The sequence below is a fragment of the Plectropomus leopardus genome, chromosome 11, assembly GCF_026936395.1.
Source record: "Plectropomus leopardus strain MGB_pleo_1.0 chromosome 11, ASM2693639v1, whole genome shotgun sequence".
Taxonomy (NCBI): Eukaryota; Metazoa; Chordata; class Actinopteri; order Perciformes; family Serranidae; genus Plectropomus; species Plectropomus leopardus.
In genome coordinates, this window is record NC_142186.1 from 12,242,899 (window position 1) to 12,270,732 (window position 27,834).

Sequence of the window (27,834 nt, forward strand, 5' to 3'; positions counted from 1 at the left end):
GAGAGGGAGAGAGAAAAGAGATGAGACAGATGGTGATGCTGAGTGAGCACGGTTGATGGAGAGGGTGGAGGGAGAGTGAGGGAGAGAGGAACAAAGTGAGAGAGATAAAGTAGAAAAGATAGAGAGAGAAAGAGAGAGAGGGTCTGCATCATGAGCATTCTGGCTAAATGTTTGCCTGCTGTTCGCTGAAGTGAAGCATAACTTATGCAGCCATGAATATTCATGAAATTTAGTTTGTGAGTGTGCGTGCGTATGTCCTTGCGTGCTCTGTAATTAGCATCTATAGATTTCCTGATTAGAATTCATTTTTTAACCTTTTATGACCTTTGATGAAAATTGGCCAATGCTGTCAGGCCACATCCTACAGTGGGATGCTTCTCTAACGGTTTGCTGTGCTGAAATCAATAGTTGTACATAGTTCTGCATACTGCCAAATACAGCCCAGTGAGAAGAATGCTGCCGGGAGGAAGGCCTCATTCTTCTTATGCAGCCTGAGTTGCATCTACATCTCAAAAGATAAGGCCACCAACAGCTTATGTATGATAATATTGCACGCAGGGTGGTCTAGTTCTTAGAGAGCCCATCCTTCATCTAGACATCTGGACTTCAATTTTTTTGGCATGTATCCGAACCTGATGAGGTGTCCTTGGGCAAGACCGTTAATCCCCAAGAGCTATGATATTGCTTACTTTGGCTGAACATGCACTCAGAGTTTCACTGAAGGGAGCAAGAGAACTATTTTTTTCCCTTTGAGATTATTATCAGAGACAAGTATAAGTAAGAAATCATAATAATGGAGTATTAAAACAACATTTTTGTAGGGGAGACAGCATTTGTATTTGTTGCAATTGATTTCTTCTGGCTATCTTGCTTGCAGAGTATGATCTTGAACCCTGTCAGGACCCTGGAACGCCTCAGTTTGGCTGGCACACGGGCTCCAGGTTTGGCATCGGTGACTCACTGGCGTTCTACTGCAACACAGGATATCGTCTACAGGGGGCGAAGGAGATTGTGTGCTTGGGAGGTGGCCGCCGCATGTGGAGTGCCCCTCTGCCAAGGTGTGTGGGTACGTGGTCAGCTGCTTTTATTCCGTTTCCTTTCCTGTTTGTGTATTTGTATTGCAGAATTTGCACTGTTAGCCAATGTAAGATGTGCCTTTTGAGTTTAAACGTACTTGGCACAGATATGAACTTTTTATTAGACATTCAAGAACTCAGTGGAATTAGATTTACTTAAGTAGACCACAATTAAAAGCATGTAATTAATACTGATGCGAGGTTAAGACTATCCTTGGAGATCTCTCTTCCACTGAAGGGTGCTCCAAGGACACGTTAAGGGGAGGTGTTCAGGGACAATGCAACTGCACTGTTGTCCCCCAGAGAAGCTCAATTACATTACTTGCAAATTTTAAGAGCTGACTCCAAAGAGCTAGTGGTGTCATAGCAGAGGCATTGTGTCATGTAAACTTGCACCATCACACACTGTGATAAAGTGCCTCACATGTTTATGCATAACCCTGCCTCTGGCACACCAGTTTAGCCCAGTGTTAGGAAAGAACTGCAAGGGTGACATGAATTTTACATGACAAAAGTGCTGGGAAACAAATAGAAAAAATATTTATGCAGAGCTTGCTGTGACTTCTTTTAATTGGTAATGAGTTTTGAAGTAGGCATTCTCTTGTTTTAAAGAAAAACAAATAAATTAATAATTATTGTCTGTTTGTTTTTTCTTGCAGCGGAGTGTGGATCGACAGTCTCCAACAACGAGGGAGTTCTTTTGTCACCAAACTATCCAATGAACTATGACAACAGCCACGAATGTGTGTACAGCATTCATGCCCAAACAGGCAAAGGCATCAACATCACTGCCAGCACATTTCAGCTTTCACAAGGTGACATCCTCAAGGTAAAGACACACTGCAGTTGCTGCTTTTTGTTGACAGAAAATAGATAACCAACAAATAAACACAGGCTTTTGGTTTGCTGAAGTGAAACAGTTCAGTTTGTGTTGTTGTCTAATTTTTGTTCACGTATATAATGCAGGTCCTAGTGCTCTTTTAATTATAAACAAACTGGGAAACAAGTAAAGGGATTAGGCAAAAAGCCCCAGGCAGAATGCAGAAATGTTTTGCCTTGGAAGTCAGAGCAAAGGTCAGACAGCAGCAGCATCATCAACCCTTCGGGAAGGAAGGGATTCATTTCTTTGCTCAAGGGCATTTTAACAGTTTCAGTAAGCACCACAAATGTGATGCAAATGACTATGTAGTCCCCACTTCACAGCTGGAATGCACTCTTTTTGGGATGCAGATGTCTTGTCTAATGCTCCAATTAACAGAGCATTGTAGCCTACTATCAGTGTTTCTAGTAATGGAGTCGTGTAGACCGTAATCTCTTTTACTTAGTCATTTTGTGAACATCTGAAATGTGAAAAGACATGCTTAGAGAGCTAAATTGACTTGAAGAAAGGGAGAAACAAACCAGAGAGGGCCCCAGAAGTATTTCAAAGGAAGAGCCCAGAGCCTTGAATTCCATTCCTTGTTATTTCACAGATGTCAATCAGAAAAGATTAGGTATACTGCTGGAAATTCGCAGGAATTTAAAAGGGTGCTTCTTCAACAAATAATTTTCATTAGACGTGTGGATCAAAAAAAGGTCTGCGACCAAAAAAAAAACAAACAACAAAAAATAAATAAAGATTTTAAAAAAGGCAATTATTTTTTAGCAACAAATCCACACAACATAGAAAACAATGTAAGTACCTTAGTCTTTGCTCAGAGAATGCACTGCATTTAAACTCTCATTGGATTTTAGTTCTAATATAATATATGGATGATAATTGGTGTTCACTCAAAGGCTGATGTAATTAATAACATAATGGAGAAAGGACAATACTCCTCCAGACCTTCAAAGCAGGCTAATTTTAGTTTGACTCCATGAACCCCACCTTCTGCCTTATTAGCTCTACAGATGCACAGTATCAAATCAATGGGAAGAGTTATAGTCTAATTCTCACATCTCATTTAAGACATTGGTTTTGCAATAGATGTGCCATATAAAAAGAGGATCTACAGTACTAATAGCTTCTTTTTAATTGTGACTCTCTTTCCTCACTTTTAATATTTAATTCTTAATATGATCATTTTACTTTATTGTGGGTGTTTAATCCTCCATAATCTATAAAATTCTCTTTCATGTTCTCTTCCCTGTCTCTGATCAGGTGTTTGATGGTAAAGATGGTGCAGCCCCACTTCTTGGCACATACACAGGCACGTCGATGCAAGGTCTGTCTCTTACTAGCACCTCCAACTATCTCTGGCTTGAGTTTTACTCTGACCAGGAGGCGACAGCAGTGGGGTTCCGGCTCATATACCACAGTAAGTCACATTTCATTTCCCTTGGGGAGAAGGGCCCTAAAGCTTTTCCAAATGAGTGAATTTAGCCTCACTTCGAGGGCCAGGCATTTCAAGTAGCAGAATTTTAAAGAAAATTTTAATTGACCCTCACCCTGCTTCACTGTGTCTTTCACTGTCAGGGTATCCATTAAACACAGCATGATGTTTCCGCGCCACTCCTGCAGGAAGATTAGCTTTTTTCTTCCCACCCTTTCTCTCCCTTGCCTCGCTCTCTATGTGAATTTCTTTCCCTCTTTTCCTTTGCTCTCCACCCCTGCAATTAGCGGCTATGCCTGCCTTACTGTACCTTGTTAAAACAGGTGAATTATTGTTGGTATTGTTTGAAATCAGTGTGTTTGTGTGTGCATTAGCAGTGTGCATGTGCACTGTATACACTGTGTGCCTCTGCATACAGTGTGTGTGAATGTGTGTGTGTGTGTGTGTATTGAAAGTTTGGGTCACTGCTGTAAGTGGGCCAGTAATAGATGGGTTTTGTTTCTCCCCCTAATTGGCTTGCTGACTGTGTATTGTTGCTAACTGTTTCTAATTTATTACTGTGACGAGAGAATGTTTTGGTGACACTGCATTTTGCAGTCCAATTTAAAGTGTTTTTGTGTTTCACCTGCAATTGAGCTCTCTGAATTCTTTTCGTCTACCAGTGGGTTTTCTAAGGTAGAATTCAACATAGTTAGTGAGGATGGCAACAGGCCAAGTGTTGTTTTGACTTAAAGTATAAAAGCAAAAAAGTTTTTAGCTAACTTGCAGTTACTAGGCCGACACTAGAAATTTCTCTGCATTCTGCGCCTGGCACATTTGGTGTAATTATCACAGTTATTCAATAGTTCACAGAAATCACAGATTTACAATAGAGTGCAGTATGGCAACACTGCAGGCAAGCAAAAATAATAATAAATGTACAGGAATCAAGGATGTCATAGAATCGACGTGTAACTACAATTACTTTAGAGGAAATGATGGTCTAATTACGATGTGCCTTTTGAGTTACAGAATTAACCATAATTAAGTATCATATAATTAGATTTCCTTTAAATTTTTCCAAGGACGTGTGAAAGGTAAATGGCAAATTGTAAACTAGCCCCTCTTACCCATCTCAAAATGCAGTCCTCACTCGGTCTTTTCAGCCAGAATGAATAACCCTTTTCAACTTGGAGAGGTTTGACTGATGCATGAACAGCACAAGGGCAAGGAGAAGGTGGGATATGGGCAGCTTAAATCTCATCTGAACATGAAACCTGATCATGTTTTCATGACTCTTCCACCAAAAGTGCAGAGGTAATTTTCTAAATGTGAGCAGTAACTGCTGGAGATTTATACTGGGCATGACACTTGTAATACTACCATAACATCTGGCATGGGCATGGACCTCGCAGTGAGAAGAGACCATAAATCAGCACTGCTGGGTTTATGTGCGGCCACTGTTGCTGCATAGCAGAACACTTACATTTAGTACCTGAAAGAGAGGAATACGTATAACGGCCATGGTCGAGTTCAGACATGGTGAGTTAAAGAGTTATAGCGACATTTTCTTGTTTGTGGCTTGTTTATTTTATTTCTTCTGTCTTACCCAAAAGGGTTTGGAGTGCATGGGCTGTCAATCGTGGTAAATACCCACACTCAATTGAACATTTAATTGTGAACATCTAATTGTGCTCCAAAAGGAATCTTTTACTGCCAAGCAATATAATGGGACAATGTAAGCCTAGCCCTCATCTGGAAATTAATTCTTAAAGCTCAATCAATACCCCTACAATACAGATATATGGGAATATTGTAGTGGTTCAGGGAATGACTGCTCTCCAGTGGACTTGATTTTAAATGCAGACAAGCAGTTCTGTGTTTATATGTGGTCATGGTCTTTATTTTATGTTGTTCTTCAACTCACATTCTTCTCCTTCTCCTGTGCCTCTCAATCTTACTTGCCCAGGCTTTGAGCTATCCCACTGTGATGATCCAGGTGTGCCGCAGTTCGGCTTCAAAGTCAGTGACCAGGGTCACTTTGCTGGAAGTGCCATCACTTTCGGCTGCGACCAAGGTTACACTCTGCATGGCAGTGGTATACTCAAGTGCATGACAGGAGAGAGAAGGGCATGGGACAACCACCTGCCATCATGTATAGGTAATCCTTTCTGCTGCTGTCTATATGCTGTCTTTGTCTTAAATTTTTCTCTGTGTCCATGTCTTTCTATCTCTCCCCTGCTGTAGTAGATTATATTATTATTCAGACCAGGCACTCTGTCAACATTGCTCAGCTAGGTGTTAATCCTAAGGATTTATCCCAACATGATTTCTACTTAATTGAACTGTGTTGAAGGAAAATGCACTGCTTGTCATTTTGTAAGATAATATAAACAGCTCTGATGTTTTATTTTGAATCATTGATCTCTCTGTGTGTTCTTGATGCAGAAAGTTAAAAGTATGGAGTCATTAAGAACACTAGTGAAGAAATCTGAATTGCAATTGAACTTTTACTGTGATGCTCTGACTCTTTTTAATTTGTGGCTGTGCTAATCAAATGCTTAAATCCACAAGCCATTGATCAGCATTTTTCTAGGCTAATTATCAGAGTATTTATATCAGATTGAGTCATGGACATGATGTACCGTTTAGGCTGTACCTCTATATTCAGAACATGCTGAGACAGAGAGACAGAGAAATGATAAAGCTATTACCTGCATGCTGCTGGAGTCTTGAAGGTGTTGTGAGGCACTGTCTGTTTCTTGATGTCTAGAAGTGATGAATTAGGGTAAAAAATGATTTATAAATTCCTGACGTGGGCAGAATTGCACTTTAAATGCCACCGTGTCCCACTGCCTTTTTCAATGAAACATGTATTTGTTCCTTTTTCGGTGAAAGAACCTCGTTCTGGCACTGTGGCATGTTCAATACCATCACAAAAAAACTAAATCAGTCTATTGATTAACTGCTTAACAGTGCTGGATCACTGAGTGGTCAATATGAAAAGTGAGCTTTGTATCTGCGAGCTGAATGTGAGATGGGATTTTCAGCCATTTCTCCGGGGCCACATCTTGGCTTCTGTCAAGGACTTTTACATTTGCCCAGTGTTATAGCCTATCACAGTGGCAATGTAATGCAATTTTCCTATTAATTAAGTGCTGTTTGTTCTGTGATATAGATAGCAAGATGATAATCAGGGGAGAGATGGCAAAGATTGGATGATGAGATATTCCTTCAGTCATTAACATTTGTAGCAGTGTCCTCCCCGCAGTGCGTAGCCCAGCCTATATATTCTCTGGACACAGTCTTTTTAAAGTTAATTAATGGCATCATTAGGAGGCATACTTAGATACAAAACAAGTTTTGCATCTGTGACTGTCTCTGTCCAGAAAGAGTGTCCTTGTTTCAGTCCCATTACCTGATAGAGAAAGAAAATGGTTCATTTTCAGCACAGTTTAAACTGTTGCTCATTAGTCCTTGTTGTAGACTCTGAGCTTCAGTGGGCTTGGACTGACAGCATTTTTTTCCTATATTTTTGTTTCAGCATATGAGGGTTTGCTAAAGTGTCTCAATTTCCTCTTATGTGAGTTTTCTTTTTTGGAGGTTTTAATGTGTTTTGTGTTCATTTGTGTGTGTGTGTGTGCATGCAGCTGAGTGTGGTGGGAGTTTCAAGGGTGAGTCTACAGGACGCATCCTCTCTCCTGGATATCCCTTCCCCTACGACAACAACCTGAGGTGCACCTGGACAATTGAGGTCAACTCTGGCAACATTGTCAGGTAACTGTTATTAACATGGTCATATCATACATACACATTTAATAGATATACTGAATATCTACTGTAAACGAAACCTTGTATGCTATTGTCTTTGCATAACTAAGCCATTTATAACTTGTTTAGAATATCATGATAATTTAGAATATTTTAATTAAGATGTGCATTCATTTTTCAAGATATGCAAATTGCATTGAGTATCATTACTCATGAAATGTGGTGGTGAGGGAAAAAAAACGTAATTGGGCCTTAAATTATAAGTCTTCTAAAGAAACTAACAAATTAGCAATAGGTTTAAATTAGCAAAGGCAGTGTAGGAAATTCAGTGGATTTGAGTTATAATACAAAAAAGAATTTGATTCATTAAACCTCAGTTTATACACAAGGAAATTGCCTGGAAGTAAACTTATGGGAGTCAGTTTAAAGACATCTTTAATTAAATGAAGTCATCCTAACTTGACCTGACTAAAAGATTTAAAGAAAGATAAGAACATCCTAAAAATGTTTTCATGAGATGTTGTAAAGTTCAGTAAAGATTTTAAACATGAACAATTCTCCTCCAAAGCTAGGTGTCATCGAGAGAAACGGCCTGCAGCAGCTCCATTAACAATGATTGGGAGAGGGACTTTGTAGACACTGTGACAGCACCTAGGGGAATTTTCCTGGGACATGGAAGCTTTTTTTTTTCTTCTTTTTTTGGTTGAGAGCTCCTAGTATTACTGTGAAATAAAACCCATTTGGGCTTAGAGGTCGAAGTAAACATGGTATGATTTCATAAAGTCAGCCACACATTCTTTGTCAGAAGAGCTGCTTCAGGCCATCTCTTGATGAGATTGCAGATAAGGCTGTGCTCTTGTATGTCGTTGGCAGAAATTGATTGATGATGCCAAATCTCAAGTGAAATTCCCAAAAGCGTCGGGACACATTTTCTAGATGGATCTCTCCTTTGAACTCGATTTAATCTAGCTAAATTCAGCACCCATTTTTGCTCAGCTCCTTCAGAACATTTGTTTAGGTTATTTTTTAAATGTAAAATTGTGCAAGTAAGCGCAAGCATCATTAATTCAAAGAAACACGAGTGAATAACGAGCCATATAAGCTGAATCTTAAGCTGAAAAGTCTGATCATATGTTAAATGCAAAGATGTGACTTAAACTGACTGAATTAAACTAAAGCTAAAGTAACAGCCTCTTGTGTTCACCTCTCCCAGTCTCCAGTTTCTTGCATTCGACACAGAAGCATCCCACGACATCCTGAAGGTGTGGGACGGGCCTCCTGAGAATGAGATGTGTCTGAAGGAGGTTAGCGGCTCACTGCTGCCTGAGGGGATCCACTCCACTCTGAACATCGTCACCATACAGTTCGAGACCGACTTTTATATCACAAAGTCTGGCTTTGCCATTGACTTCTCCAGTGAGTATTTCCTTCCGAGTAGTTGATGTACTGTAGATGTTTACTGTAATTTGTCTGGGGATGAGTGAGAGTCTCTCTGAGGAGATGATAAATATCAGATATTTCTCTCAGTTGAAATGTGTGTAAATGTACAGGACTTGAGAATCTGTCATTATTCTTGACTTTTTCCTTTTGAAATGTAATGTAATTCAAACTTTTCTAACTGTCTTATTATATGCTGAATAAGGTTGCACTGATTGTGAAATTGTGGGCCAATACTGATGTTCAGAACAATAATTTTCCCGATAGCCAATGTTGATACCGATGTTTTTTATGCTCATTTTTTTTTGTTATTGATTTAATTCCCCCTTTAGTTCCAGAAAAACAAAGATATATGTATATATATTCAACCATAAGTTTAATTTTTTTTTTTATGTTGATTTCTAATCAGTATGTCCCCAAATCATGTCAAGTTATCAAACTGAAGTGTGGCACAGCTTTTAAATGAATATTTACTCATCCCATGTGGATCTCTCACTCTTTTATGCTATCCTTAACCATGTCTTAATGAGCAGTGACAGTCCCAGGTATTTCACACTTCACTGCTGGCAGTCTGCTAATGCAGTCAACGTGCTCTGCTGATGAGTACAGCAGTTCCAGATAAGCTGTGTATGATGGGTTTGTATTTCTTTTCTTTAGTACACAGGAATGGCAGCAGCATAATGTAAAAATCAATTGCATGGGATTCACTGCACAGGTTTGAAGCTGGAATCGATTCTGGACATGTATACTGCACTAAAATACCCGGTTTGCCGAAGGCTATTGGTTTTCAGAACCTATTAGCTGTTAGTGTGTAAATGAACTTCTGCAGACCTTTTTTAATGAGTGACACTATCTTGTTATTGGCACCCGGGATATTTTTTCGGATATTAGTGTATTTTTAGGTTTAAAATAGCAGTGCAATTAGAAGAGAGCTTTTTTGAAGTTGAATCAATTCTTAAAATCATAATTCTGACGATAAAGTTATATTAGCATTGGCTATGTAGAAGTGTCTCTTTATTACATTATGAACTGTAATGGTCACTTGTTTTACAGATGTTAAAATTACTCACCAAAATTTTAAAAACAGATAATCAATGACATCTATCATCTATCAATCACATCATAAAGTTTGATCATCATTACTTTTTAATTCCACATTTTAATTCTATGTTTCAACATATTTTTACTTTTGTAGTTGTTACTTCATGTTTTCCCAGAAAAAAAGCAACAATACCAAACTGCAATAAACTTAACTGTGTTAAGTCTCTCAATAAAGTCTGTCATCATGGGCATATTTGAAGAATCCATCAGATTTTACCAGATCATTCTTGTTGCTCTGGGCTCCACAGCTGTGGTTTAGGAAAACAGATTAGGAAAACACAGCAGGATTTTGACTGATATCAGTCAGTAATCTGCTCTGTGGTCTAACTCTGTTTGAGCTACAGTTTCAGCTTGACAGCTGTCTCCCCTATGATATGATACTCCTTGTGTGTGTTTGTGTGTTCAGTGCACACATTGATTCCCTGTACTTTGCATGCACATGTGCGTTTATGTCTGTATGTTTCATGTGTATGTGTGTGTGTTTGCCCTTCAGGTTCGCTTGCAACAGCTTGCAGAGATCCAGGTATTCCCATGAATGGCAGTCGCAACGGGGAAGGGCGGGAGCCCGGTGACTCCGTGACCTTCTCTTGTGATCCGGGATATGAATTGCAGGGGGAGAGCAGAATCACCTGCATCCAAGTGGAAAATAGATACTACTGGCAACCCAGCCCTCCAAGCTGCATTGGTAAGGGAGAGGGAGATAGTGTGAGTTAGAGAGAGAAGGAGGGGATGTGTGGGGGAGACAGAGAGAGGCATATAGATTGAAAGAGAGAGGGAGAGAAGGTGGGAAGTATAGGGGATCAGAGTGAAAGAGAGATGGTGAAAGGAAAGGGTGCAAGGGAGTTTTACTATTAACTGGCTGTAGCTGAGACTATAATTCTTCCTCACTGATGTCTTAAGAATATGTGCAGGATAAACAAGACTCTTCAGATATATTTGAGTCATTGCCAACTCTTATGTGGACAAATCCACTTCTGTAGCCAGTCAAAGACTCTACGGTCTCCCAACACATTGTCTTATTAGAGCTTAACAGCTAATTACCTAACAATGTAATTAGAAATAATTACACTAAGTAACTTAGATGTTGCTGCCAACAGGTCTAACTGAGTTATTTTTTTTCCCTGGCCAGGAAAGAGCTAGGCACTTGCAGGTCTCGCTATGCAATTACAAGATCACACGACTCAGCGTAATGTAATGACACCAGCAGCAAGTCTGTATGAGTGAAAATTTATTGTACATGTCAGCTGTCTTTCTACAACTTAAGTATTACCACACCAATAGAGAGCAACATACTCATCAGTGTGTTACTAAGACCTCTTCATAGTGACAGCTGGCAGTTTATTCATCAAGTAAATCACAAGAAAAAAATAGTCATAGAATGACAAGTAAAGCCTTTTGTGAGACTTTAAGATTCAAGCACAGAAAGTATCCTGTTGAGGCTCTTAAAATGTCCCTAAAAATCATATGAACACAATCCATCCAACTAAATCCCAAAGCAGAAATGTCCATATGCATTAATTGATTTTTAAGTTGTCTTAATATATTGTTTGTTTAATATCTGCCTCCTCTTGGACTCCCGATGATATCTAAGTGTAATAAACGGCAGAAAATATGACCTAGATGATTAGATGACAAGGAGTAAAAATGACTAAAGTTAAGTTACATGTTTACAGTTGAGGCGCTTGGATTGCTGAAAGAGTTACAGAAGTCTTAATAAAAGACAGAACTGAGATCATTTGAGATCCATTATTGCTTGAATAATTTATGGTTGGAAGGTTTATTTTTTTATATTTTATCATATTTTATTCTTACTCTTTATATACAACTATACAGAAAGACAAACTTTACTTTTTTGTGTGCAGTGCTGACCTGTTGAACACTGAATAAAACACCCAACAGGCTACACCAGAAACTACTTCGAAAATGTAACAGAAAAATCCAATGCCTTGGCAAGACAAGTGTCCGAAAAATCATTCTTGTAATCATAATGTGAGGAATAATGGCATAGTCTTTCTCATGCTGTGGATTTTGGCCCGATGTCATTGCAGCACCTGATGGTTGTTGCTGATGGAGGTCGACAAAGGTCATCAAATCTGAGTCAATTATATTTAATGACCTAAAGGTGCTCATTGCTTACCTGTTTCGAACTGCATTCAGCTCAGCCAGACGTGTGTATCAGGTCAGACAGATTTAAAGACTTTCTTTGTGAGCACTGTGTGCATCTTTCTCATTTATCCCTTCTTCCTTTTTTTTTTCTCTCTAGCTCCTTGTGGTGGTAATGTGACTGGATCTTCAGGCTTCATCCTCTCTCCCAACTACCCACACCCCTACCCACACAGCAAAGACTGCGACTGGCTAATCGCTGTCCACTCTGACTATGTCATCTCCTTGGCTTTCATCAGGTAATATGTGCTGCTACGATGTCTGTGTTAGGGTAGTTGTTTTCTAGTTTAAACATAAAACAAAACAACACTAAATAGGATTGTGGAGACAGTGGGTATCTAAATGGCCAGATTAAATGTAAAACTGCCAGATTTTGCATTAGTTGCATTATTTGCATTTTAGGAATGTCTGCACTTTATTGAGAGACTTCCTCCAAAATGATTTATTTGTATACTTTAAATTTGTGAAGGAAACTTTTTTCTCGCATGCACCTTGGTGAACGAAGAATACAAAAACAGAGGAAATAGTTGATACAATAATAACTGTCTGAGTTTAATAAGAGGAAAACTATCCCAAGATATCTGTTTAGTGTTAAGTCTCAGCCTAAAGTCTCATTTATCCAGTTGCTTGCTTAGTACTTCCCCGTCCAATACAGACAGACTTTGGGGTTTTAAAGAGTTAGTTTAGATTCACCAAAGTCACACAGTAACACAAACAAACTGCCAATCATGGATGAGCAGTTTTCTTGTTCAGCGAGTTAAAATTGATGTTTTTGTCAGTGGAGCCTGGCTTTGAAGAAAGCTTGACTAATGGAAAGGATAGGCTATGACTGGATAAATGAGACTTGGATTATACTGCACAAGTTGTGTGAGACTTTTTTAATCAAATGTTTTCATATAGTTTTGCTGTTGTTAAACACAATTCCCCTTTACTTGAATTCATCATGAATTTTTGGATAACTCGTTCACTGTGGAGGCATGTGAGGAAAAAATGTTTTCTTCACAATTCAGGGTTAGACACGATGAGTCACTGATATACAAGTGGTCATTTGGGGGATTGAAGTATTCCTTCAAAGAGATAATCCTGAAATTTAAGGTGTCTTGCAATATATGAACAATGGCTACTACTACTAGAGACAGTAAGAAAAAGAACAGTGTTGTCCTTTAAGGACATGGTCCAGTAGCTTACAAGATGAAGCTTTCCCTAAACCTGTAGTATGTTTGTAACCTACCTTCAACAGAATGGAGTCAGTTCTTAGTGGATGCACTGCGGCTCAGGCTGTGCCTTGGAATTGCTTGTTTTCTGCAGTGGAACCAGCTATAACATCACAGTATTGAGCAAAGTTGGCCATGTGTGTAAAGCAGAGGACCTGGGTTTGAGTCCAGGTGTGTTGGGAGATAGGGGGAAATCAGCAGTGCCACTACAAATACCTAGAAGGCAGGTGTTGCCGACTCTTGCTGAAATGTGGTCAAACAAGATTTCTGGATGAGTACTGTATATTGCAGGCAGAACTGTGAGATGAGAGTAACTCATTTCCTAGACTGAATGATACTCAGACCATAAGCTTTACATTATTAATTGCAATCTAAATATGTAGCAGCAATCCTGGCAGAGGAAACTAACAGATGGGCCTGAGGGCACTTTTCATGGACTGTGTTGCTCTCGACTGTTGAGTATTATTTTTATAGTCGTTTCATGAGGGGCTGGAGAAGGAGCATATGTACGTTGGCTCTCTCTTCACTCCCACCCACTTTGCCACTTCTGGAGGTGAAGGAGACCATGTTTCTTTTTCAACTTTGTCCTTCAAAACAAACATGTAATAGAGTTGGCACAATGCTGCTTTCTCCCTTGGGAATGCCAAATGAAAGGATGGAGTTATGATTTTAAATTGGAGTTGCCTTGATCCAACTCAAATGCAATTATCTCCAAGCTATTTACATTTTTGTCATAAACCGCACTCATTATTTTGAAAACAAATGCTCCTCTCTCTCTCACTGCGGCATGTGATTTGATATACAGCGCTACAATATGAAACGATCTTTTCACACTGCATCGCCATTGCCGTCTGGGAAGATTTTGTGCCAGCGCAGTGTCACAACAATTTAATCTCTTCTCACCTCTTGGGGGAGATAGCTTTTTTTATCTCTTTGTCTGGAGATGCAAAAACAAATCGCTTGGCATGACTCACTTCTAGCACTGTGGTGCACACTCTCATTTTGAAACCCTAATGCATTCTAAAACTCACATGCAATCTGCACAAATATGGTGGTTAAGACTTGGCATAATAATAACTGTTTTATCCCTCATTTGTGTGTTTCCTTCACTTGTCACAGCTTCAGTATTGAGCCCAACTATGATTTCTTGTATATCTACGATGGGCCAGACAGCAGCGCTCATCTGATTGGCAGTTTCCAAGACAGTAAACTTCCTGAGAAGATTGAGAGCACTTCCAACTTCATGTACTTGGCATTTCGCAGCGATGGCTCTGTGAGCTACACCGGCTTTCATTTGGAATACAAAGGTACTCTGAAGGCCTATGCAAGTGGGACTCTATATGCGTTTTCACAGAATACGTGTATGCGTTACAGCAGGAGATTTAGTTGGATAAATAACTCAGAAAATAATGTTTTTTAAATTTGCAACTGAACATGACTACTTTTTCTAATGTTAATGCAGCTAAGAATATCCTTTAATTCAGCTTTATTCATTTCCATCATGTTTATCATGTTACATTGTAACATGTTATGTAGTGTCACATACACATCTTTGTAGCCTGTATAATTATTTCTATGTATTAATTAGAAACAATTCTCATTTTAGACACTTTTAGACACAATTCTCATTTTAGACACTTTTAGACACGTCAAAGTTCTGAAAGCTTTGTTGTTTTGATTGGCAGCAAAACTGCGGGAGGCGTGTTTTGATCCTGGGAATGTGATGAATGGCTCCAGAATGGGTACCGACTACAAGCTGGGATCTATGGTGACATTTCATTGTGAGGCTGGTTACCTGCTGCAGGGCTACTCCACTCTGACATGTGTCATGGGCAACAGCAAGAGACCAGAATGGGACAGAACCAAACCAAGCTGTCAAGGTGAGAGGCAACACTGCTACATTAACAGAAGACCTGGGTAGCAGAGAACTGCACTCCAGCTGTTTGGTCAATATTTGATACTGTGTGACACCAACTGTGCTGTGTAAAAATGACTTGAAGTGTCGTCTACAGTTGTCACACAGAATGCAAGACTCAGAGGATTTCTGTGTTACCAACGCAGAGCACATAAATCTTTGCAGATCATTCAATACTTATTTTTATAGGTGTAAATATATTAAAGGAAGGGTATGGAGGACCTACTATATCAGAACGTTATACTAGAAACATCATTATCTGATGTGTTAATACAATTTGGAGGCTCTAGCTTGGTGGAGTCATAACAAAAAGAAAAGGAAAGAGTCCATTTTAGTTTGTTTTATTTTGCTGTGACAACCCCAAAGAGTAAATTAGGGGACCTATAATGCTCATTTTCAGGTTTATTTTTGCATTTTGGCTTTATACTAAAAGAGTCACCACTAGGACAGAACCAATCTCCATTACTGACCCTTTTTCCTCATACTGTCTGCACTGGAATACCTGTCAACGGCCTTCTTCCTATCTGAGAAGGGGTCTGTTTTTGCACCTGTCTCTTAACCACCCCCACCCCCCTGCCTGAAAAAGTCCAGTCTCTGATTGTCCAGGGTTTTCCAGGACTTCTGCATCTAAGCTCTTGGTTGCAGGTTCTACCATGAAAAATCACCAGTAGAATCTTCTAAACTGAAATCTTCACAACTGGACAGGAATATGATCTGAAATCCTGGAGAAATTAACAACATCACCAAACAAGACATGTTTCCCTGACATTAGCACATAACTTCATTGAGCGGTGTACTGCACTTACACTGTGTATGTAAACACTTGCAGTAGGTTGCCTGAAGCACATTACCATTTCACGAAATCTGTCACAAGCTGATGTCAGCTTGTCTCGAAAGTAGAAAAAACATTTAGAAAGAGACTATTCAGAGCTGAAACCTGAGGTTTTGCTCACAGGGAATACTTTTACAAAACTTGTCCTATGTATAGATCTGTCTATGTATCTATCTATCTGCCTATCTATCAATCTATCTGTCTGTCTGTCTGTCTATGCATCTATGTATCTGTCTATAAATCTATATATACGTGTGTGTGTGTATATATGTATATACAATATATACATAACAGAAAATAATTATTATAACTTATACATATTTAAGAAGCTTGATATCAAGTTTCCCAGTGCTGTACTTTTAACAAAATGACAAAAGGGCCTTATAAAAACTAAAATGTCCTGCCTTTTTCAAAAGGAAAAAACTATTCTGTCAATTCATTTTTATCAGTTTTCATACCACTAGCAATTATCCCCAGCACTCACCCTGCTGTCAAATATGGTTTCCCACAGCTGAACCCTATCAATCTAATCTTAGTAAACTATTTTCCTTCAGAGCACAATAAACACAGATAGCAACAGCATCTACAATCTGTGTATATCTACCCATGCTCATAATATTTCAGATTAGCAATGATCAACACATAAACTTAACAACAAACTGACCTCAAACATAAAACCTGTAGTTAATCTAAACAACGTAATAAAGAAAAGCTATGTAAACACATTTATGATATATAAGGCACCGATTTCACTATAAGTGAGTCAACCTTTGTGGTAAAGTAGAATAAAAGACTTAACCACTAAGTCTTTTATTAACTTTAATTGGAAGTATAAAACCACAATGTTTGTTACTCTACCTGATCTGCAGAATCAGTTTATGTTTGAAGTAACAGAAGCTGTAGCAACCTCACGTAGGGTTGTTGAAAAATAGTCCATCATATGTTTTTTGGAATTTTATAGTTTTATAATTTCACAGTTTGCTGCAAAGAATATAGTATAGCAAATATTAATTGTTTAATATTCAGCCAAATGTACAGTTTGACATATTTACTAGAGCTCATCAGTATCACAGTGTGAGGGAGAGAAGTGAGAAAAGATGTGAGGACTTCGAGATAACTACCCAGCGTTCCTCCCTCCAGTAGCATGACACCTTTTTTAATACTCCTCAAAGTATCAGATCTGCCAAGGTTGAATTAGAATGCAGCTCTCATTTTCAGCAGTGGGGAACAGGGGCACCCACCCTCACACCAGGGAGCTATTCATTACTTTTACAGTTGGCACCTGTGTAACTTCCCGAATAGCCCTGGGGTTATGTGCTTTACTAAAGGGTCCATCAGCATCTCTCCATTTAGTATTCTCACTCTGAGACTAAATTTGAACTGATGACTTAAGTCTAAAGGCTAAATCTAATGGCTTCAGCTGCCCCAACATATGGCCAGCTCCTGTCCCTTCACATTATTTAGCAATTAACTGAAGTTGATAGTATTTCCCAAAGAAGCAAAACACACAGTTTACTTTAAAAAGTCGGTAATTACTGACAAGACCGCTTCCTATTGTATTGTTTGTCGCTGAATAGGCCAGGCCAGACCAATACATTTAAAGGCTGACATACAAGCGGATAAATAACAAGGTATTGCAGTACAGATATGCCAGAAATACTGTATGTTTGAGTACTCAATGGATTTCTTTGCCATGCTTTTTTTTTTTTTTATAACCAAATTAACGGGATCAAATTCAAGGCATCAGCAGTAGTTAGTGCGAACCGTAGGCAGGATCAATTACAATTTGTCTATCATTTTTCACATTTCATTGAATCCACTTTCTGTCCAGATTTTAGCATCTCTCCCAATACGTTTAGCAGATTAGATTAGATTAGGTTCCATTAGCTCCCATGTCTGACTAAATGAAGTGGATTGCAGGGCTGGGTCAATATCCTTCAAATGTAGCCAGTTCAAAATGAGAAACATTGCAAACCTCTTTATTTGCAGCTGCCTCTCTGTTTGCAAGAATTTATAAAAGGTCTGCATATATACATGTATGAAAAAAATTGTCAGTTTGGATTTTGAAGATAATCTGAGCTCTCTTGAAATGAAACTTAATACATGGACATCTTAAATGGCATCCTTATTCTAAATATCATTATATTTGTAGGTTTTTAGTACTAGCTCACCTCTTTTTGTGGGCATTTAGGTCATTCCTACCTATCTCTCTTGTACAGAGCACAAAATGATTTTGCAGGTTTTGCAGTGTGCCCACTTCTCCTGTCAGAGTGAAACCATTAAAGCATATCTTGAGAATCCCTTCCTTTCCGTAGTGCTGCTCTCACCTGCTGTGGATTGACAGTACAGCGTGCCCTCCTTCCCACCAGCAGCCTTCTCACTATCCTCACCCACCTCGACACTATGGCTCCCACTCTGTCTGACAAATCAGCCTGAATCATAGTCCCACTTGCCGTCATCACATATGTTTGATTACATGCCTCTTGCTACTCCAACAACCAAATGCGGATAAATTGCTGATCCATCTTTCCACATTAGCCCCTCTGTTCGCTTTTGTTCATCTTCTCCTGTGCTTCTCAATGAAGCAGCAGTGACATGTGCATTGTGTGGGCCACGGGGGGCTCAGAGCAGCTGGTGACAGCATCCCTCCGACAAATGAGTGTGTGTTTGTTTACAGTCGAGGCTCCCCCACCTGATGGCTTGGTCCGTGAGGTCTGAGGCAACTGCGTTAGAGGGCCTCTTGGCAAATTAGGAACATCATTAACAGCTTAAGATAGAACTCTGAGATGCAACGCAGGTGCAGGACAGACCACAGCTTATATTGATGAACCTAGTCGCCTACACTATGATGATGGTGCAAGTAAATGTAATCAAGGGTGTGAGGGTATGAATTTTCTTTGGAGCTAATAGTTTTCAAAGACAGGTGTTGTTTCCCCTCTTGTGGATGAAGTCCTCATACCTTTGTGCAGCATAAATACTTATACAGCAACTTCAAAACAAGAGCAACTGGACTTGTTATGTACACAGTCTGCTGACTGAAAGCCTGTTTCAGCTGGAGAGTTGAGCCAAAGTTTCTTAAAAACATGCTGTTGGGCGATACGGGCTGATTAAAGTCAAGGCGTGTGGAACTTTTGTGATTGTGTGTTTTGTTGATTGATGATGTTTTCACATATTTTGAAGGGAGAAAGTACTCTCCCTCGCTGGTTGTTTCTAGTTTACGTTTTTAACCCTGTGAACACAACTCCAACTTCCTTTTCTTTCCGTTTACAGCTCACTTTTCTTTTGAAAATGTCCCCAAAGTGTCTCTCAAGTGTCACATTATATGCGTTTTCTGGCCAAAATTATGTTTGTCAGCAGCTTTAAGTTCAAAGATGACTTTTCATCTCATTTTGTGATATGAACCGCTTACTTGTGCACCTGTGCCAGTTAAAATGGATTTTACTGATTGTTCTGTATTGCCTCATTTCCCCAGGTATGGTAAGCTGGTTGTTTCACGTTTGTTAAATGTGTTTTCTCTTGTTTCCCTTCCTGTCCCCACAGCTCCCTGCGGAGGTCACTTCACTGGTTCAGAGGGAACTGTGCTATCCCCAAACTATCCACATAATTACACCAGAGGCCAGAGCTGTGTCTATGACATCTTCGTCCCGGGGGACTTTGGTAAGCATTTTAAGCATTATTTTCACAGGGTTGTAGAAATGTGTTACATATCTAACCGCTGTTTATAGCAGTATGTTGTCGGTTTCCAGAAATATTTTTACTTCAAAGATGAAGTGAGAGGAGGAGGCCAAGGGAGATAATTGTCTGTGTTTCCTGCAAGTTTTCTGTTAATGATGAAGATAGAGAATAGTCTATGAAGAAATGAAGGCTTACTCTCAAAGCTGGTCGGAGGTCATACAGTACTACCAAACAAAATGTTCAGGCTTGTATAATTCATTTCTCTGTAGGGCTTATTTTGTTTCAGGCATGCAGTTCTTTGTAAGTTTGGATCAGTATGTTTGATGGTTACAGACGTTGACACTCAGGTTAAATTCCTGTCTGCCGCTTGATTAATATTCAATTGACATACTTGCTTCATATCTGATGACTGAATTGACGGAGGATCAAGCCAGCGGTTACACTGTGAATAGGCAGTGAAGGTCACTGCCCCTCCTCACAGTGGTGTGTGTCTAATGAAATCACATTTAGTCAATATTATCAATAAAGCATTTTAGAATTCCATATCAACAACGTGTTTGGAGACTGCTGCCAGCCTTTTCCCACTGACTTGAAACACAACCTAAAGAAAGGATGTGTTTGGGCTTTGGCAAGAGGTGTAAAAGCAGAATAGGATTAGGGCAAACAAAAATTGATTGTGTTGACATGAAAAATGCGCTGTACAGTAGGTAATGGAGACGAAGGTCAAGCAGCGGAGGGCTCTAGGCAATAGATGGAGCAAACAAATTCACAGGTTTATCCAAGCGCCTCTTTATTTACATAATTCAGCAAAGATCTCCGAAAGACCTTGATGCTCCTCTGCTCAGTATTCCATGTTAGTCATAAAGAGCTGCAGAAATCGTAGGCAGAGGTTTTTATTCTGTAAAGCCCCATGCTTATGAAACACAGATTAATCCCCTGTGTGATGATCCAGCCCGACAGTTTACATCCTCTGTTGCCATCTCCCACTACTCATGGAGTTCGGGAGCCCACAGGTTTTTTTGTTTTTTTTTTAATTTTATCTTTATAAATATTGCCTATAAATGCAGCCTTTGCTTAAACTGCCTGTAAAAGCTTAACGGAGTGTGCAAGTCGCCAAGCAACATTCCCACCTGAGCCTGCAAATTTATTCCAGGGAGTGCAGGTGCAGAGGCTATTGAAGTCCCACTGATTATGAACAAGACTGTTGTGACGTGGCTTGAGGGAAATATATTCTGAGTAGTAGCCTAACAAAGCAACTGGGATTCACAGCTTGGGTAGAGCAAATTGAAAATGTTGTGACAACAACTGTAGCTATGATGTAACAAGAGATCCTACATTATCCAAAGCATGCACCCCTCATTTCACTAGTAATATTTGAATCTTTGATATAAAAGCTAAAGTCACAACAGATATTGCCGCTGCAGAACATTGTATAGCTAATGGTCATAAACAAGCTCTCGACATATTTTTTGCTGTAATGACATTTGACAGAACTGAGCCTAATTACATACAGTGTGTATATGCTGTGAGGAAACTATCCTTGACTTGTTATATTGTACAGCATATTACAGTGGCAGTATCTCCCTAACACCATTTGTTATGACTTTGTAATTGACTTATTTTGCTTTATCATGCAAGTTAAATCCAATTAAAAATGAGGACAAGTAAGGTATAGTATGTAGAGTACAGCATTTTAATGTTTTAACCTCCAGTTAAAACAGTGCAGAGATAAATTCTGTTTTCTGTGCAGCAGCTTGGCAGCTGAGTGTAGCCTATAGGCAGTGCGATAGCAGAAATCACATTTCAGTGTCTAGTATACAGGTGATTGAAATTTGTAAGCGCCTAGGGTGCAGTATCAGACGTGTGTCCTAGTCTGTCCCTAATATGACCGATAGTGTACTATAAGCCTTTGAGACATTATGTCAGCCTGGTTGAACTGGCACGGAAAGGTCAGTAGGAAATATCACTCAATATCAATATGACTCTGGCCCATGACCTGAGGATTTTACACCTGGGTTTGGGGGGCTGCAATATTAATCGGATGTATGTCTTTTGCTGTCAAGGTGTAGCTACAAGGACAGTCCTTGGTATAAATGCATTTACTGTAAAATGTTTCTGAATTTTTGAATTAGGTTGCCAGCATACTGTGTTCTCCTTATCAGATTACTGAGCAAGTTTTAAGTTGGAAGCAGTACACTTCTAAACAAATAATCATGTGTTCTTAATGATTATTATTGGAATATTTTCATAAAGTCATTGCCAGTAAAGTGCCTGACATCACGTCTGAGTTATGGTTGCCAGGGTGGCAACCAGCCTTCGGTTGTGTGTTGCCAGATTGAAAGCTATATTTGAATTGTTGATCATCATAAAATTGATGTCACTAAAAACAAATGGCTTAGCATTGCTTATATTGTAAAAAGAAAATACCATTGATAGACAGATGTTTTTTTTTAATTGCATATTTACAAGGTCTCATGTATAATGAGGTAAACTGCAATAAGGGAAATTACCTCCCGTAAGCGTGATTAGATCTGTACTTAATCAGACATATCACAGCTATATTTGATCTGATATGCAGAAAACCAGGCAGGCCGCGGGCTGAGAAGTGTTCCTCATAAATGAGTTAATAATGAAAACTGGTAAGAAAGTTTCTTAAGGATAACTTGCTTTCATATTACCATGTACAGTATTGCCATGTTTCCAGATCTTGACAGTTATCTCGCAGGTGATATTAATACAGATTGTGAAAAGGAAAAATCTGTTAATTTCAGCTCTGCCATTTGTGACAGAGTCAGGCAGCGATTAATGTTTTTTTTCCTCTCACATTTGGCTCTCTTATTGCATATGCACCTGGCTGAGTGGTGAAGTAGTGACAGTACACTGTCTACAGGAATAAATAAATGTGACAGCAGCATTCTCATTTTCCCTCTACGCCAACAGGAGGAATTCAGCATTCTTTAATAGTTGTACTTGTTTGTTTTTGTATATCAGTAGAAAGTGATTGCCAGCAGGGATAACAAAATTCAATCCAGTGGTTGAAAGTTTTTTAGATGTTGTTGCCTGGAGCAACTGGGCAGCTGCCACTGTTGAGCCCTGGAAGTCCTGAATTACTTGTGACTTTTCTGACTACAAGATCTTTGCATACATATTTGACTGACACCGTTGACATAATCAGCTATTCCTTCTTTTGTTTTGTCATCTTGAGTTTTCCTAAAAGCACAGGTTTACTCTGTGTGTTTAAAGATTCTCTGACAGGTTGTCAGTGCAAAGGAGTGTGACAGCTGAAAGTTTTGTATGTTTATACATGCGTTGGATGTTGGCAGATATTTTGTTCGGTGGTATTATAGCACCATTTGTATAGATTTACTGTATTCTACCCAAGCTGTCATGGTTTCTGTAAGACTGATTGAACAAACCCTGTGGAAAAGTGCATACCTCCCTGTGTCTGAGTTTTCATTTGGACTGCATTTTGCCATGCCACATTTTGCACCTCATATACTAACATAATGTATTCATATAATAAATATCCATCCACAACATCATCATGCGCCACAGTGTAATCTAGTTCAATTCTACCCGAAGCGTCACCTCAATTATATAAATTTCTATTTCTGTGTAGGACTTGCTGGTCCTACCTGACTTATATTCACAAATTGGATACCTGCTTTCTGCTCTCATGCTGTGCATACATGTTCACACCGGTATTTATGCGTTGTATTCCAGTTGATGATCATAAAATGATGATAAATAAAGAGCCTGCGGTCGACACCAGTGTGAAAAGCACACTGTGAGTATAGTCAGTAAAACGGCCCTACATTCATTTGTGAGCCATCATTTCTTGGTACCTCAGCACTCGTATTTATGCTGTGTGCATATCTTATTTTACTTTGCACCATTCAGATGTCATTAAAGTACCATGCACATCTGTCTTGCCCTTTAATGTTTAATTATTCTGTTAGAATGAATGGTTGTAGTCATATTTCAAACAATAACTCTGCTGTTTTTTTTTTAAATAGATGAATTATTCATAGCACTCAACCTTTGCCTTGGGCACTGCTTGTAAACATACAAACATACACTGCTCCACACAAAGTCACTCTTGTTTACACCAAATTCGGTGGCTAGCATGCAAGTTTTTTGTCCTATACTTCCACCATTGCATGGTATTTTATTGCTTAGAAACAGGGAGACTGACAGTTTTGACAAGATTAAACCCAATTGTGTGTATATGCAGACACATTTCATCTTTGACAAAAATGCCAAACCGTGCTTCAAGGTAGATTGATTTATTTTTTTTTTCAGCATAAGTTTGTTTAGATATTATGTTGCCTGGAGGTTTGTTTGTTCGTTGCAGCCTTCTTTGTGAATGTTTGATGGCTTCAGAGTCAAGCCAAATTCTTCCAATTAGCAAGACCCTCCATGGTATTTCTTGTATATGTATATTTTTTCCTTTTGCAAGGTAATATGTGCTTTATTTTGTTTTGAACTGGATCGTGCTTGAAATATCCCCAGTGAGATGTAACTACATTCACTCCAAATATCATTAGCTTTGTAGATAACCTTTGAAAGTCAACTGTGGATCAGAAAATCTCATTAAAATTGAGGCGATTGTCAGAAGCCATTTACATGACTGAAGGTGAAGATTTAGGCTAACTCCTAATGCTCTTCCTGCAGCAGTCTGCAATAGTACTGCAATGTATACTTATAGTTCTAGACCTTATGTTGCAGATTGAATAACCATTCTAACACCATGTTTTTAATAGTGGTTAACTTTGAAAAAGTTTCATCCCAGGCTGTTGTCTCACTGGAAAGATGCTCATAATGTGTCATTGGTGAGTTTGATTTCAGACACACAACACTCGGTCACCACTGAGTATCTCCCAAGGCTTTTTATAGCACCAAGTGTTTGTGTCCATATAATACTTACAACAACATATGCATATTGGTTGCCGCAGAATGTGTCAGGAGGCGAGACAGGAGCACTGACAGATTGCAGTAATAAATCTGGGCTGTAACAAGATGGACAGAGAATGAGTGTGAGAGAGAGACTGAGGAGACTGCAAGAGGTAAAGGGAGTGAGTCTAACTATGAGAAAGAGGCCCATAGATCTTGGTTGAATGTGAAAAGCTCAGAGAGAACAAGTTAGATGGATAGTGATAATGAGTGAGAGAGTTATAATGAGCGAGACGGGGAGAGAGAAAGAAGAGTGCTGCTGAGAGCGATCATAAAATCGTTGACCCCGGGGGCTGATTGTTGACTCATCAGTGATGTTCACTGGAGAGTAAGATTATGCCTGGGGCCACCTTAGTACACGACGTGCTACATCCCACACAAAAACCATTGCCTTGTCTGTCTACATCAGCTTACAGTATATACATTACCCTCAACGTGAACTGTGAACTCTGCTCTGGTCAACCTGCATGTAGAATGTGATTTTGCCAAAGAGCTCCATAGGTACATATGTCTGCAGATGTGTAATTAGAGCGAGCCTCAAATTTAAGTGTGTCAAGAGCTCACTTGAATTGACTGCATTGACTGGATTTGACAACCTGCGGTTTTCAAGTTGATGAGATTCTGGGAGCCCATTGTGTGAGTGCAATGGCTTGTGCCAGTTTGTCAGTTACGCCCCTGAAGAGTACTGTACGCCGTTTTAAAAGTCAACAAGTTAAAGGCGGTGATAAAGACTAGAGCAAATAAAAAAGTAAAAGAGAAGCTAAAAGTGGAAGTAAAAGAAGCCAGTTGTATATCCTTGTACTTTTCCCCCTCTCTCTATGTTCTCGAGGTGACCAGTACTTATAGCTTTCAAACCACAGAGGGGAGTTTTTACCCAAGATAGAAGCCTAATGGACTGGATGCAGCTTGTGCCAAGGTGTAGCCACATACTCTCTGCCAAAAGGGCTGATGCAATTTCTCTGTGATAATGGGTCATTAAAAATATATGTGTCTGTGCTGTCATACAGTCCCTCTGGTTTCTGTAAATGAGGCGTGTGTATGCTGTCACAGCCCAGAATCTCAGAAGGCCTGTGCTGCCACAAAGCAAAGACGACAGGTAGCTCTTCCATAATTCATTGCCAGAAGGACAAACATATGCTGCCATTTTCCTTACCTTTTGCTGCTGACTGTGCTGTGAATGTCTTTAACACCTTATGTGGGCTTTGTGCATATTTTGCCTAAAGGCTCATGTAGCTAATGCAGTGGCTGTAGGCAAAAATGGGCTTGCATTACGTTGCTGTTACATTAGTGCGTGTCTTGAGCAATTGCTCTTTACAGCATTGGGATAGTTTACCTGAGTGGCTAACGGTGGGAACTTCCCTTTTCCACCTATTTAATGTTTGAAAACACATTGTAGTGTTTGCAAAGAACATTGTTATAAAAGTTAAGCAAATAGAAAACCAGGATGTTAGTGTAAAAATGTCTGCTGTAACACACCATTTGTGGTCAGTTATCACAAAGACTAAATCTCAAGCCACCTGTTCTCAGTGAAATTTGAATTTGCCATTTAAAAATGTGAAAAGGAAGTTTTTAAAATCCTCTGTTTTTATGTGATAGGCAGAGCTCAACCCCCTTTTCACAGCAGACATTTTGACTTAAAACAGCTGTAAAAAAACAACAACAAAAGAAAAGATAGACCTGATAACATTTACAATTTCTTCTTTTTTTTCTTAAAGTGACAATTTAGGATGAGATACATATCTGTCATCAGTGTACTACATAGTATAAACAGATGGCACTCAGACCTCAAAGCCCAGCATTACATTGTTGTGGAGGGGGGTTCACATTAAAACTTATTTTAGCCACATCAATCAATCTGTGGACGCTGTATTTTAAGTGTTTGCACCACCTTACCTTACTGTCTCAAAGCCCTCTCTTTGGCCCTACATTTTCTCAACCGTATAACTTCCATATTCCTACACAGAAGCCCAGCTATGCCATGCATTGTATTATGCCACTGGTCAGCTTTTACGAATAGACTCTCAGTGGTCAATGCTGAGTTTTGGGGTGCGAGTCCTGTCTTCCATCTCTAACACACTGACTATATACTGTATAAGTATCTTGTAGAGCCCCACTTCAGATATCCCAGACTGTCACTTTTTTCACTTCATTTTTAACATAATATGATAACAAGAGTAATCCGGTGATGCGAAGCAAGTGTCATGGACTGGATACTCAACAAGGCTGTGGGCAGGTGAGGTGTGGCTGAATTTTTGAAAATAAGACAGAGACATTAGGGAAATCATTTGGGTAAAATGCTGAATAAAATGGATATACAGAAGATTCAGGGATCTCCATCACATCTTGGCCGAGGTGGCTAAGTTGGCAAATGCATAAAAGCACCAAAGGGTGCCATAAGCAGTTTTTTTCCCTTTTTTTTTTACTTTGGATAATTGAAGTTGGAGGGTGTACCTCCTTTTGTCTGTTAGACAAAATCCCTTAAAAGACTTTCTTTATTCAGACAGAGGTGAGAGCAGAGGGAAAGAGGGGCCCTGCAGAGGCAGTCAGGGTTCACTGATTAGCTTCTACATGATACCTGAGAACCACAGCCTCTTATCTCACTTTTATTCTCCATTTTAGATATATACTACACCAAAACTGGTTTATCACCAGATAATTGATATGCTGGCAAGGTTTTGTTGAATTCTAGCCATATGACCAATAATGTGTGTAACCACTTAATGTAACCTTGATTATTCAATCCAAAGTTTTGCCTCCAGCAGGACATAACATATTTTCCTTGAATCACGTCACATGACAATGTTTTCAGATAAACTGTTCTGTTGTTGTGTAAGTATTGTTTTTTTTAGTTTGTTAGCTATAGCCTCAGCTGGTAACAGTCCAGGATGTTGATCTGTCTCATTTGAACAAGTGAAACACAGAAAAATCATAAACCAAATAGTTTTGGAACAAAATGTGCAGGACTCAGTTATGACACAAAGTGGTCATCTCAATCTAAACCAGAGGAAGAATGCCTAACCCTGTTTGTTTGTTTGTTGTTGTGAATCATACACAATATCATAAGGAAACAGATGCTCTGAAAAACCAGATGGTCTGTAGCATGAGTCTGTAGTTTCAGATGGATTGCAGTGATGCACTGTATATGGAATCTGACCAAGGGTCCTTTTCTATTTTTGCTTAATGTGAGTGGGATTAAACTCACATATTGAGGTCTAATTTCCCATGTGGACTTGGAGAAAAGTGTTATTTAATACCAGTTTTTGCTGATGAGTCATGTATTACAAGCTGGCAGTCATCTAGCATGGGTGAGTGGTTAGCCAGTTGGGTAGGTAGTTAATTATTAATATTTACATCTGAGGCAGATATACAGTATATTTTCCAGATCTGTTTTTAAAGACATAGACTG

General features: G+C 39.2%; 1 protein-coding gene across 2 annotated transcripts in view; it reads left to right on the plus strand.

Annotated features, from left to right (window-relative positions):
- The window catches only part of LOC121945336 (CUB and sushi domain-containing protein 3-like), a 235,458-nt gene that overhangs the window by 97,728 nt on the left and 109,896 nt on the right, over window positions 1-27,834 (plus strand). For both annotated transcript variants that reach the window (XM_088084026.1, XM_088084027.1), the window contains exons 21-31: window positions 878-1,066; window positions 1,736-1,905; window positions 3,217-3,373; window positions 5,337-5,528; window positions 7,018-7,144; window positions 8,352-8,554; window positions 10,170-10,361; window positions 11,940-12,078; window positions 14,173-14,360; window positions 14,739-14,933; window positions 19,341-19,457. In XM_088084026.1, the coding sequence (XP_087940152.1) occupies window positions 878-1,066; window positions 1,736-1,905; window positions 3,217-3,373; window positions 5,337-5,528; window positions 7,018-7,144; window positions 8,352-8,554; window positions 10,170-10,361; window positions 11,940-12,078; window positions 14,173-14,360; window positions 14,739-14,933; window positions 19,341-19,457 (1,869 nt within the window). The remainder of the gene's footprint in view (window positions 1-877; window positions 1,067-1,735; window positions 1,906-3,216; window positions 3,374-5,336; window positions 5,529-7,017; window positions 7,145-8,351; window positions 8,555-10,169; window positions 10,362-11,939; window positions 12,079-14,172; window positions 14,361-14,738; window positions 14,934-19,340; window positions 19,458-27,834) is intronic.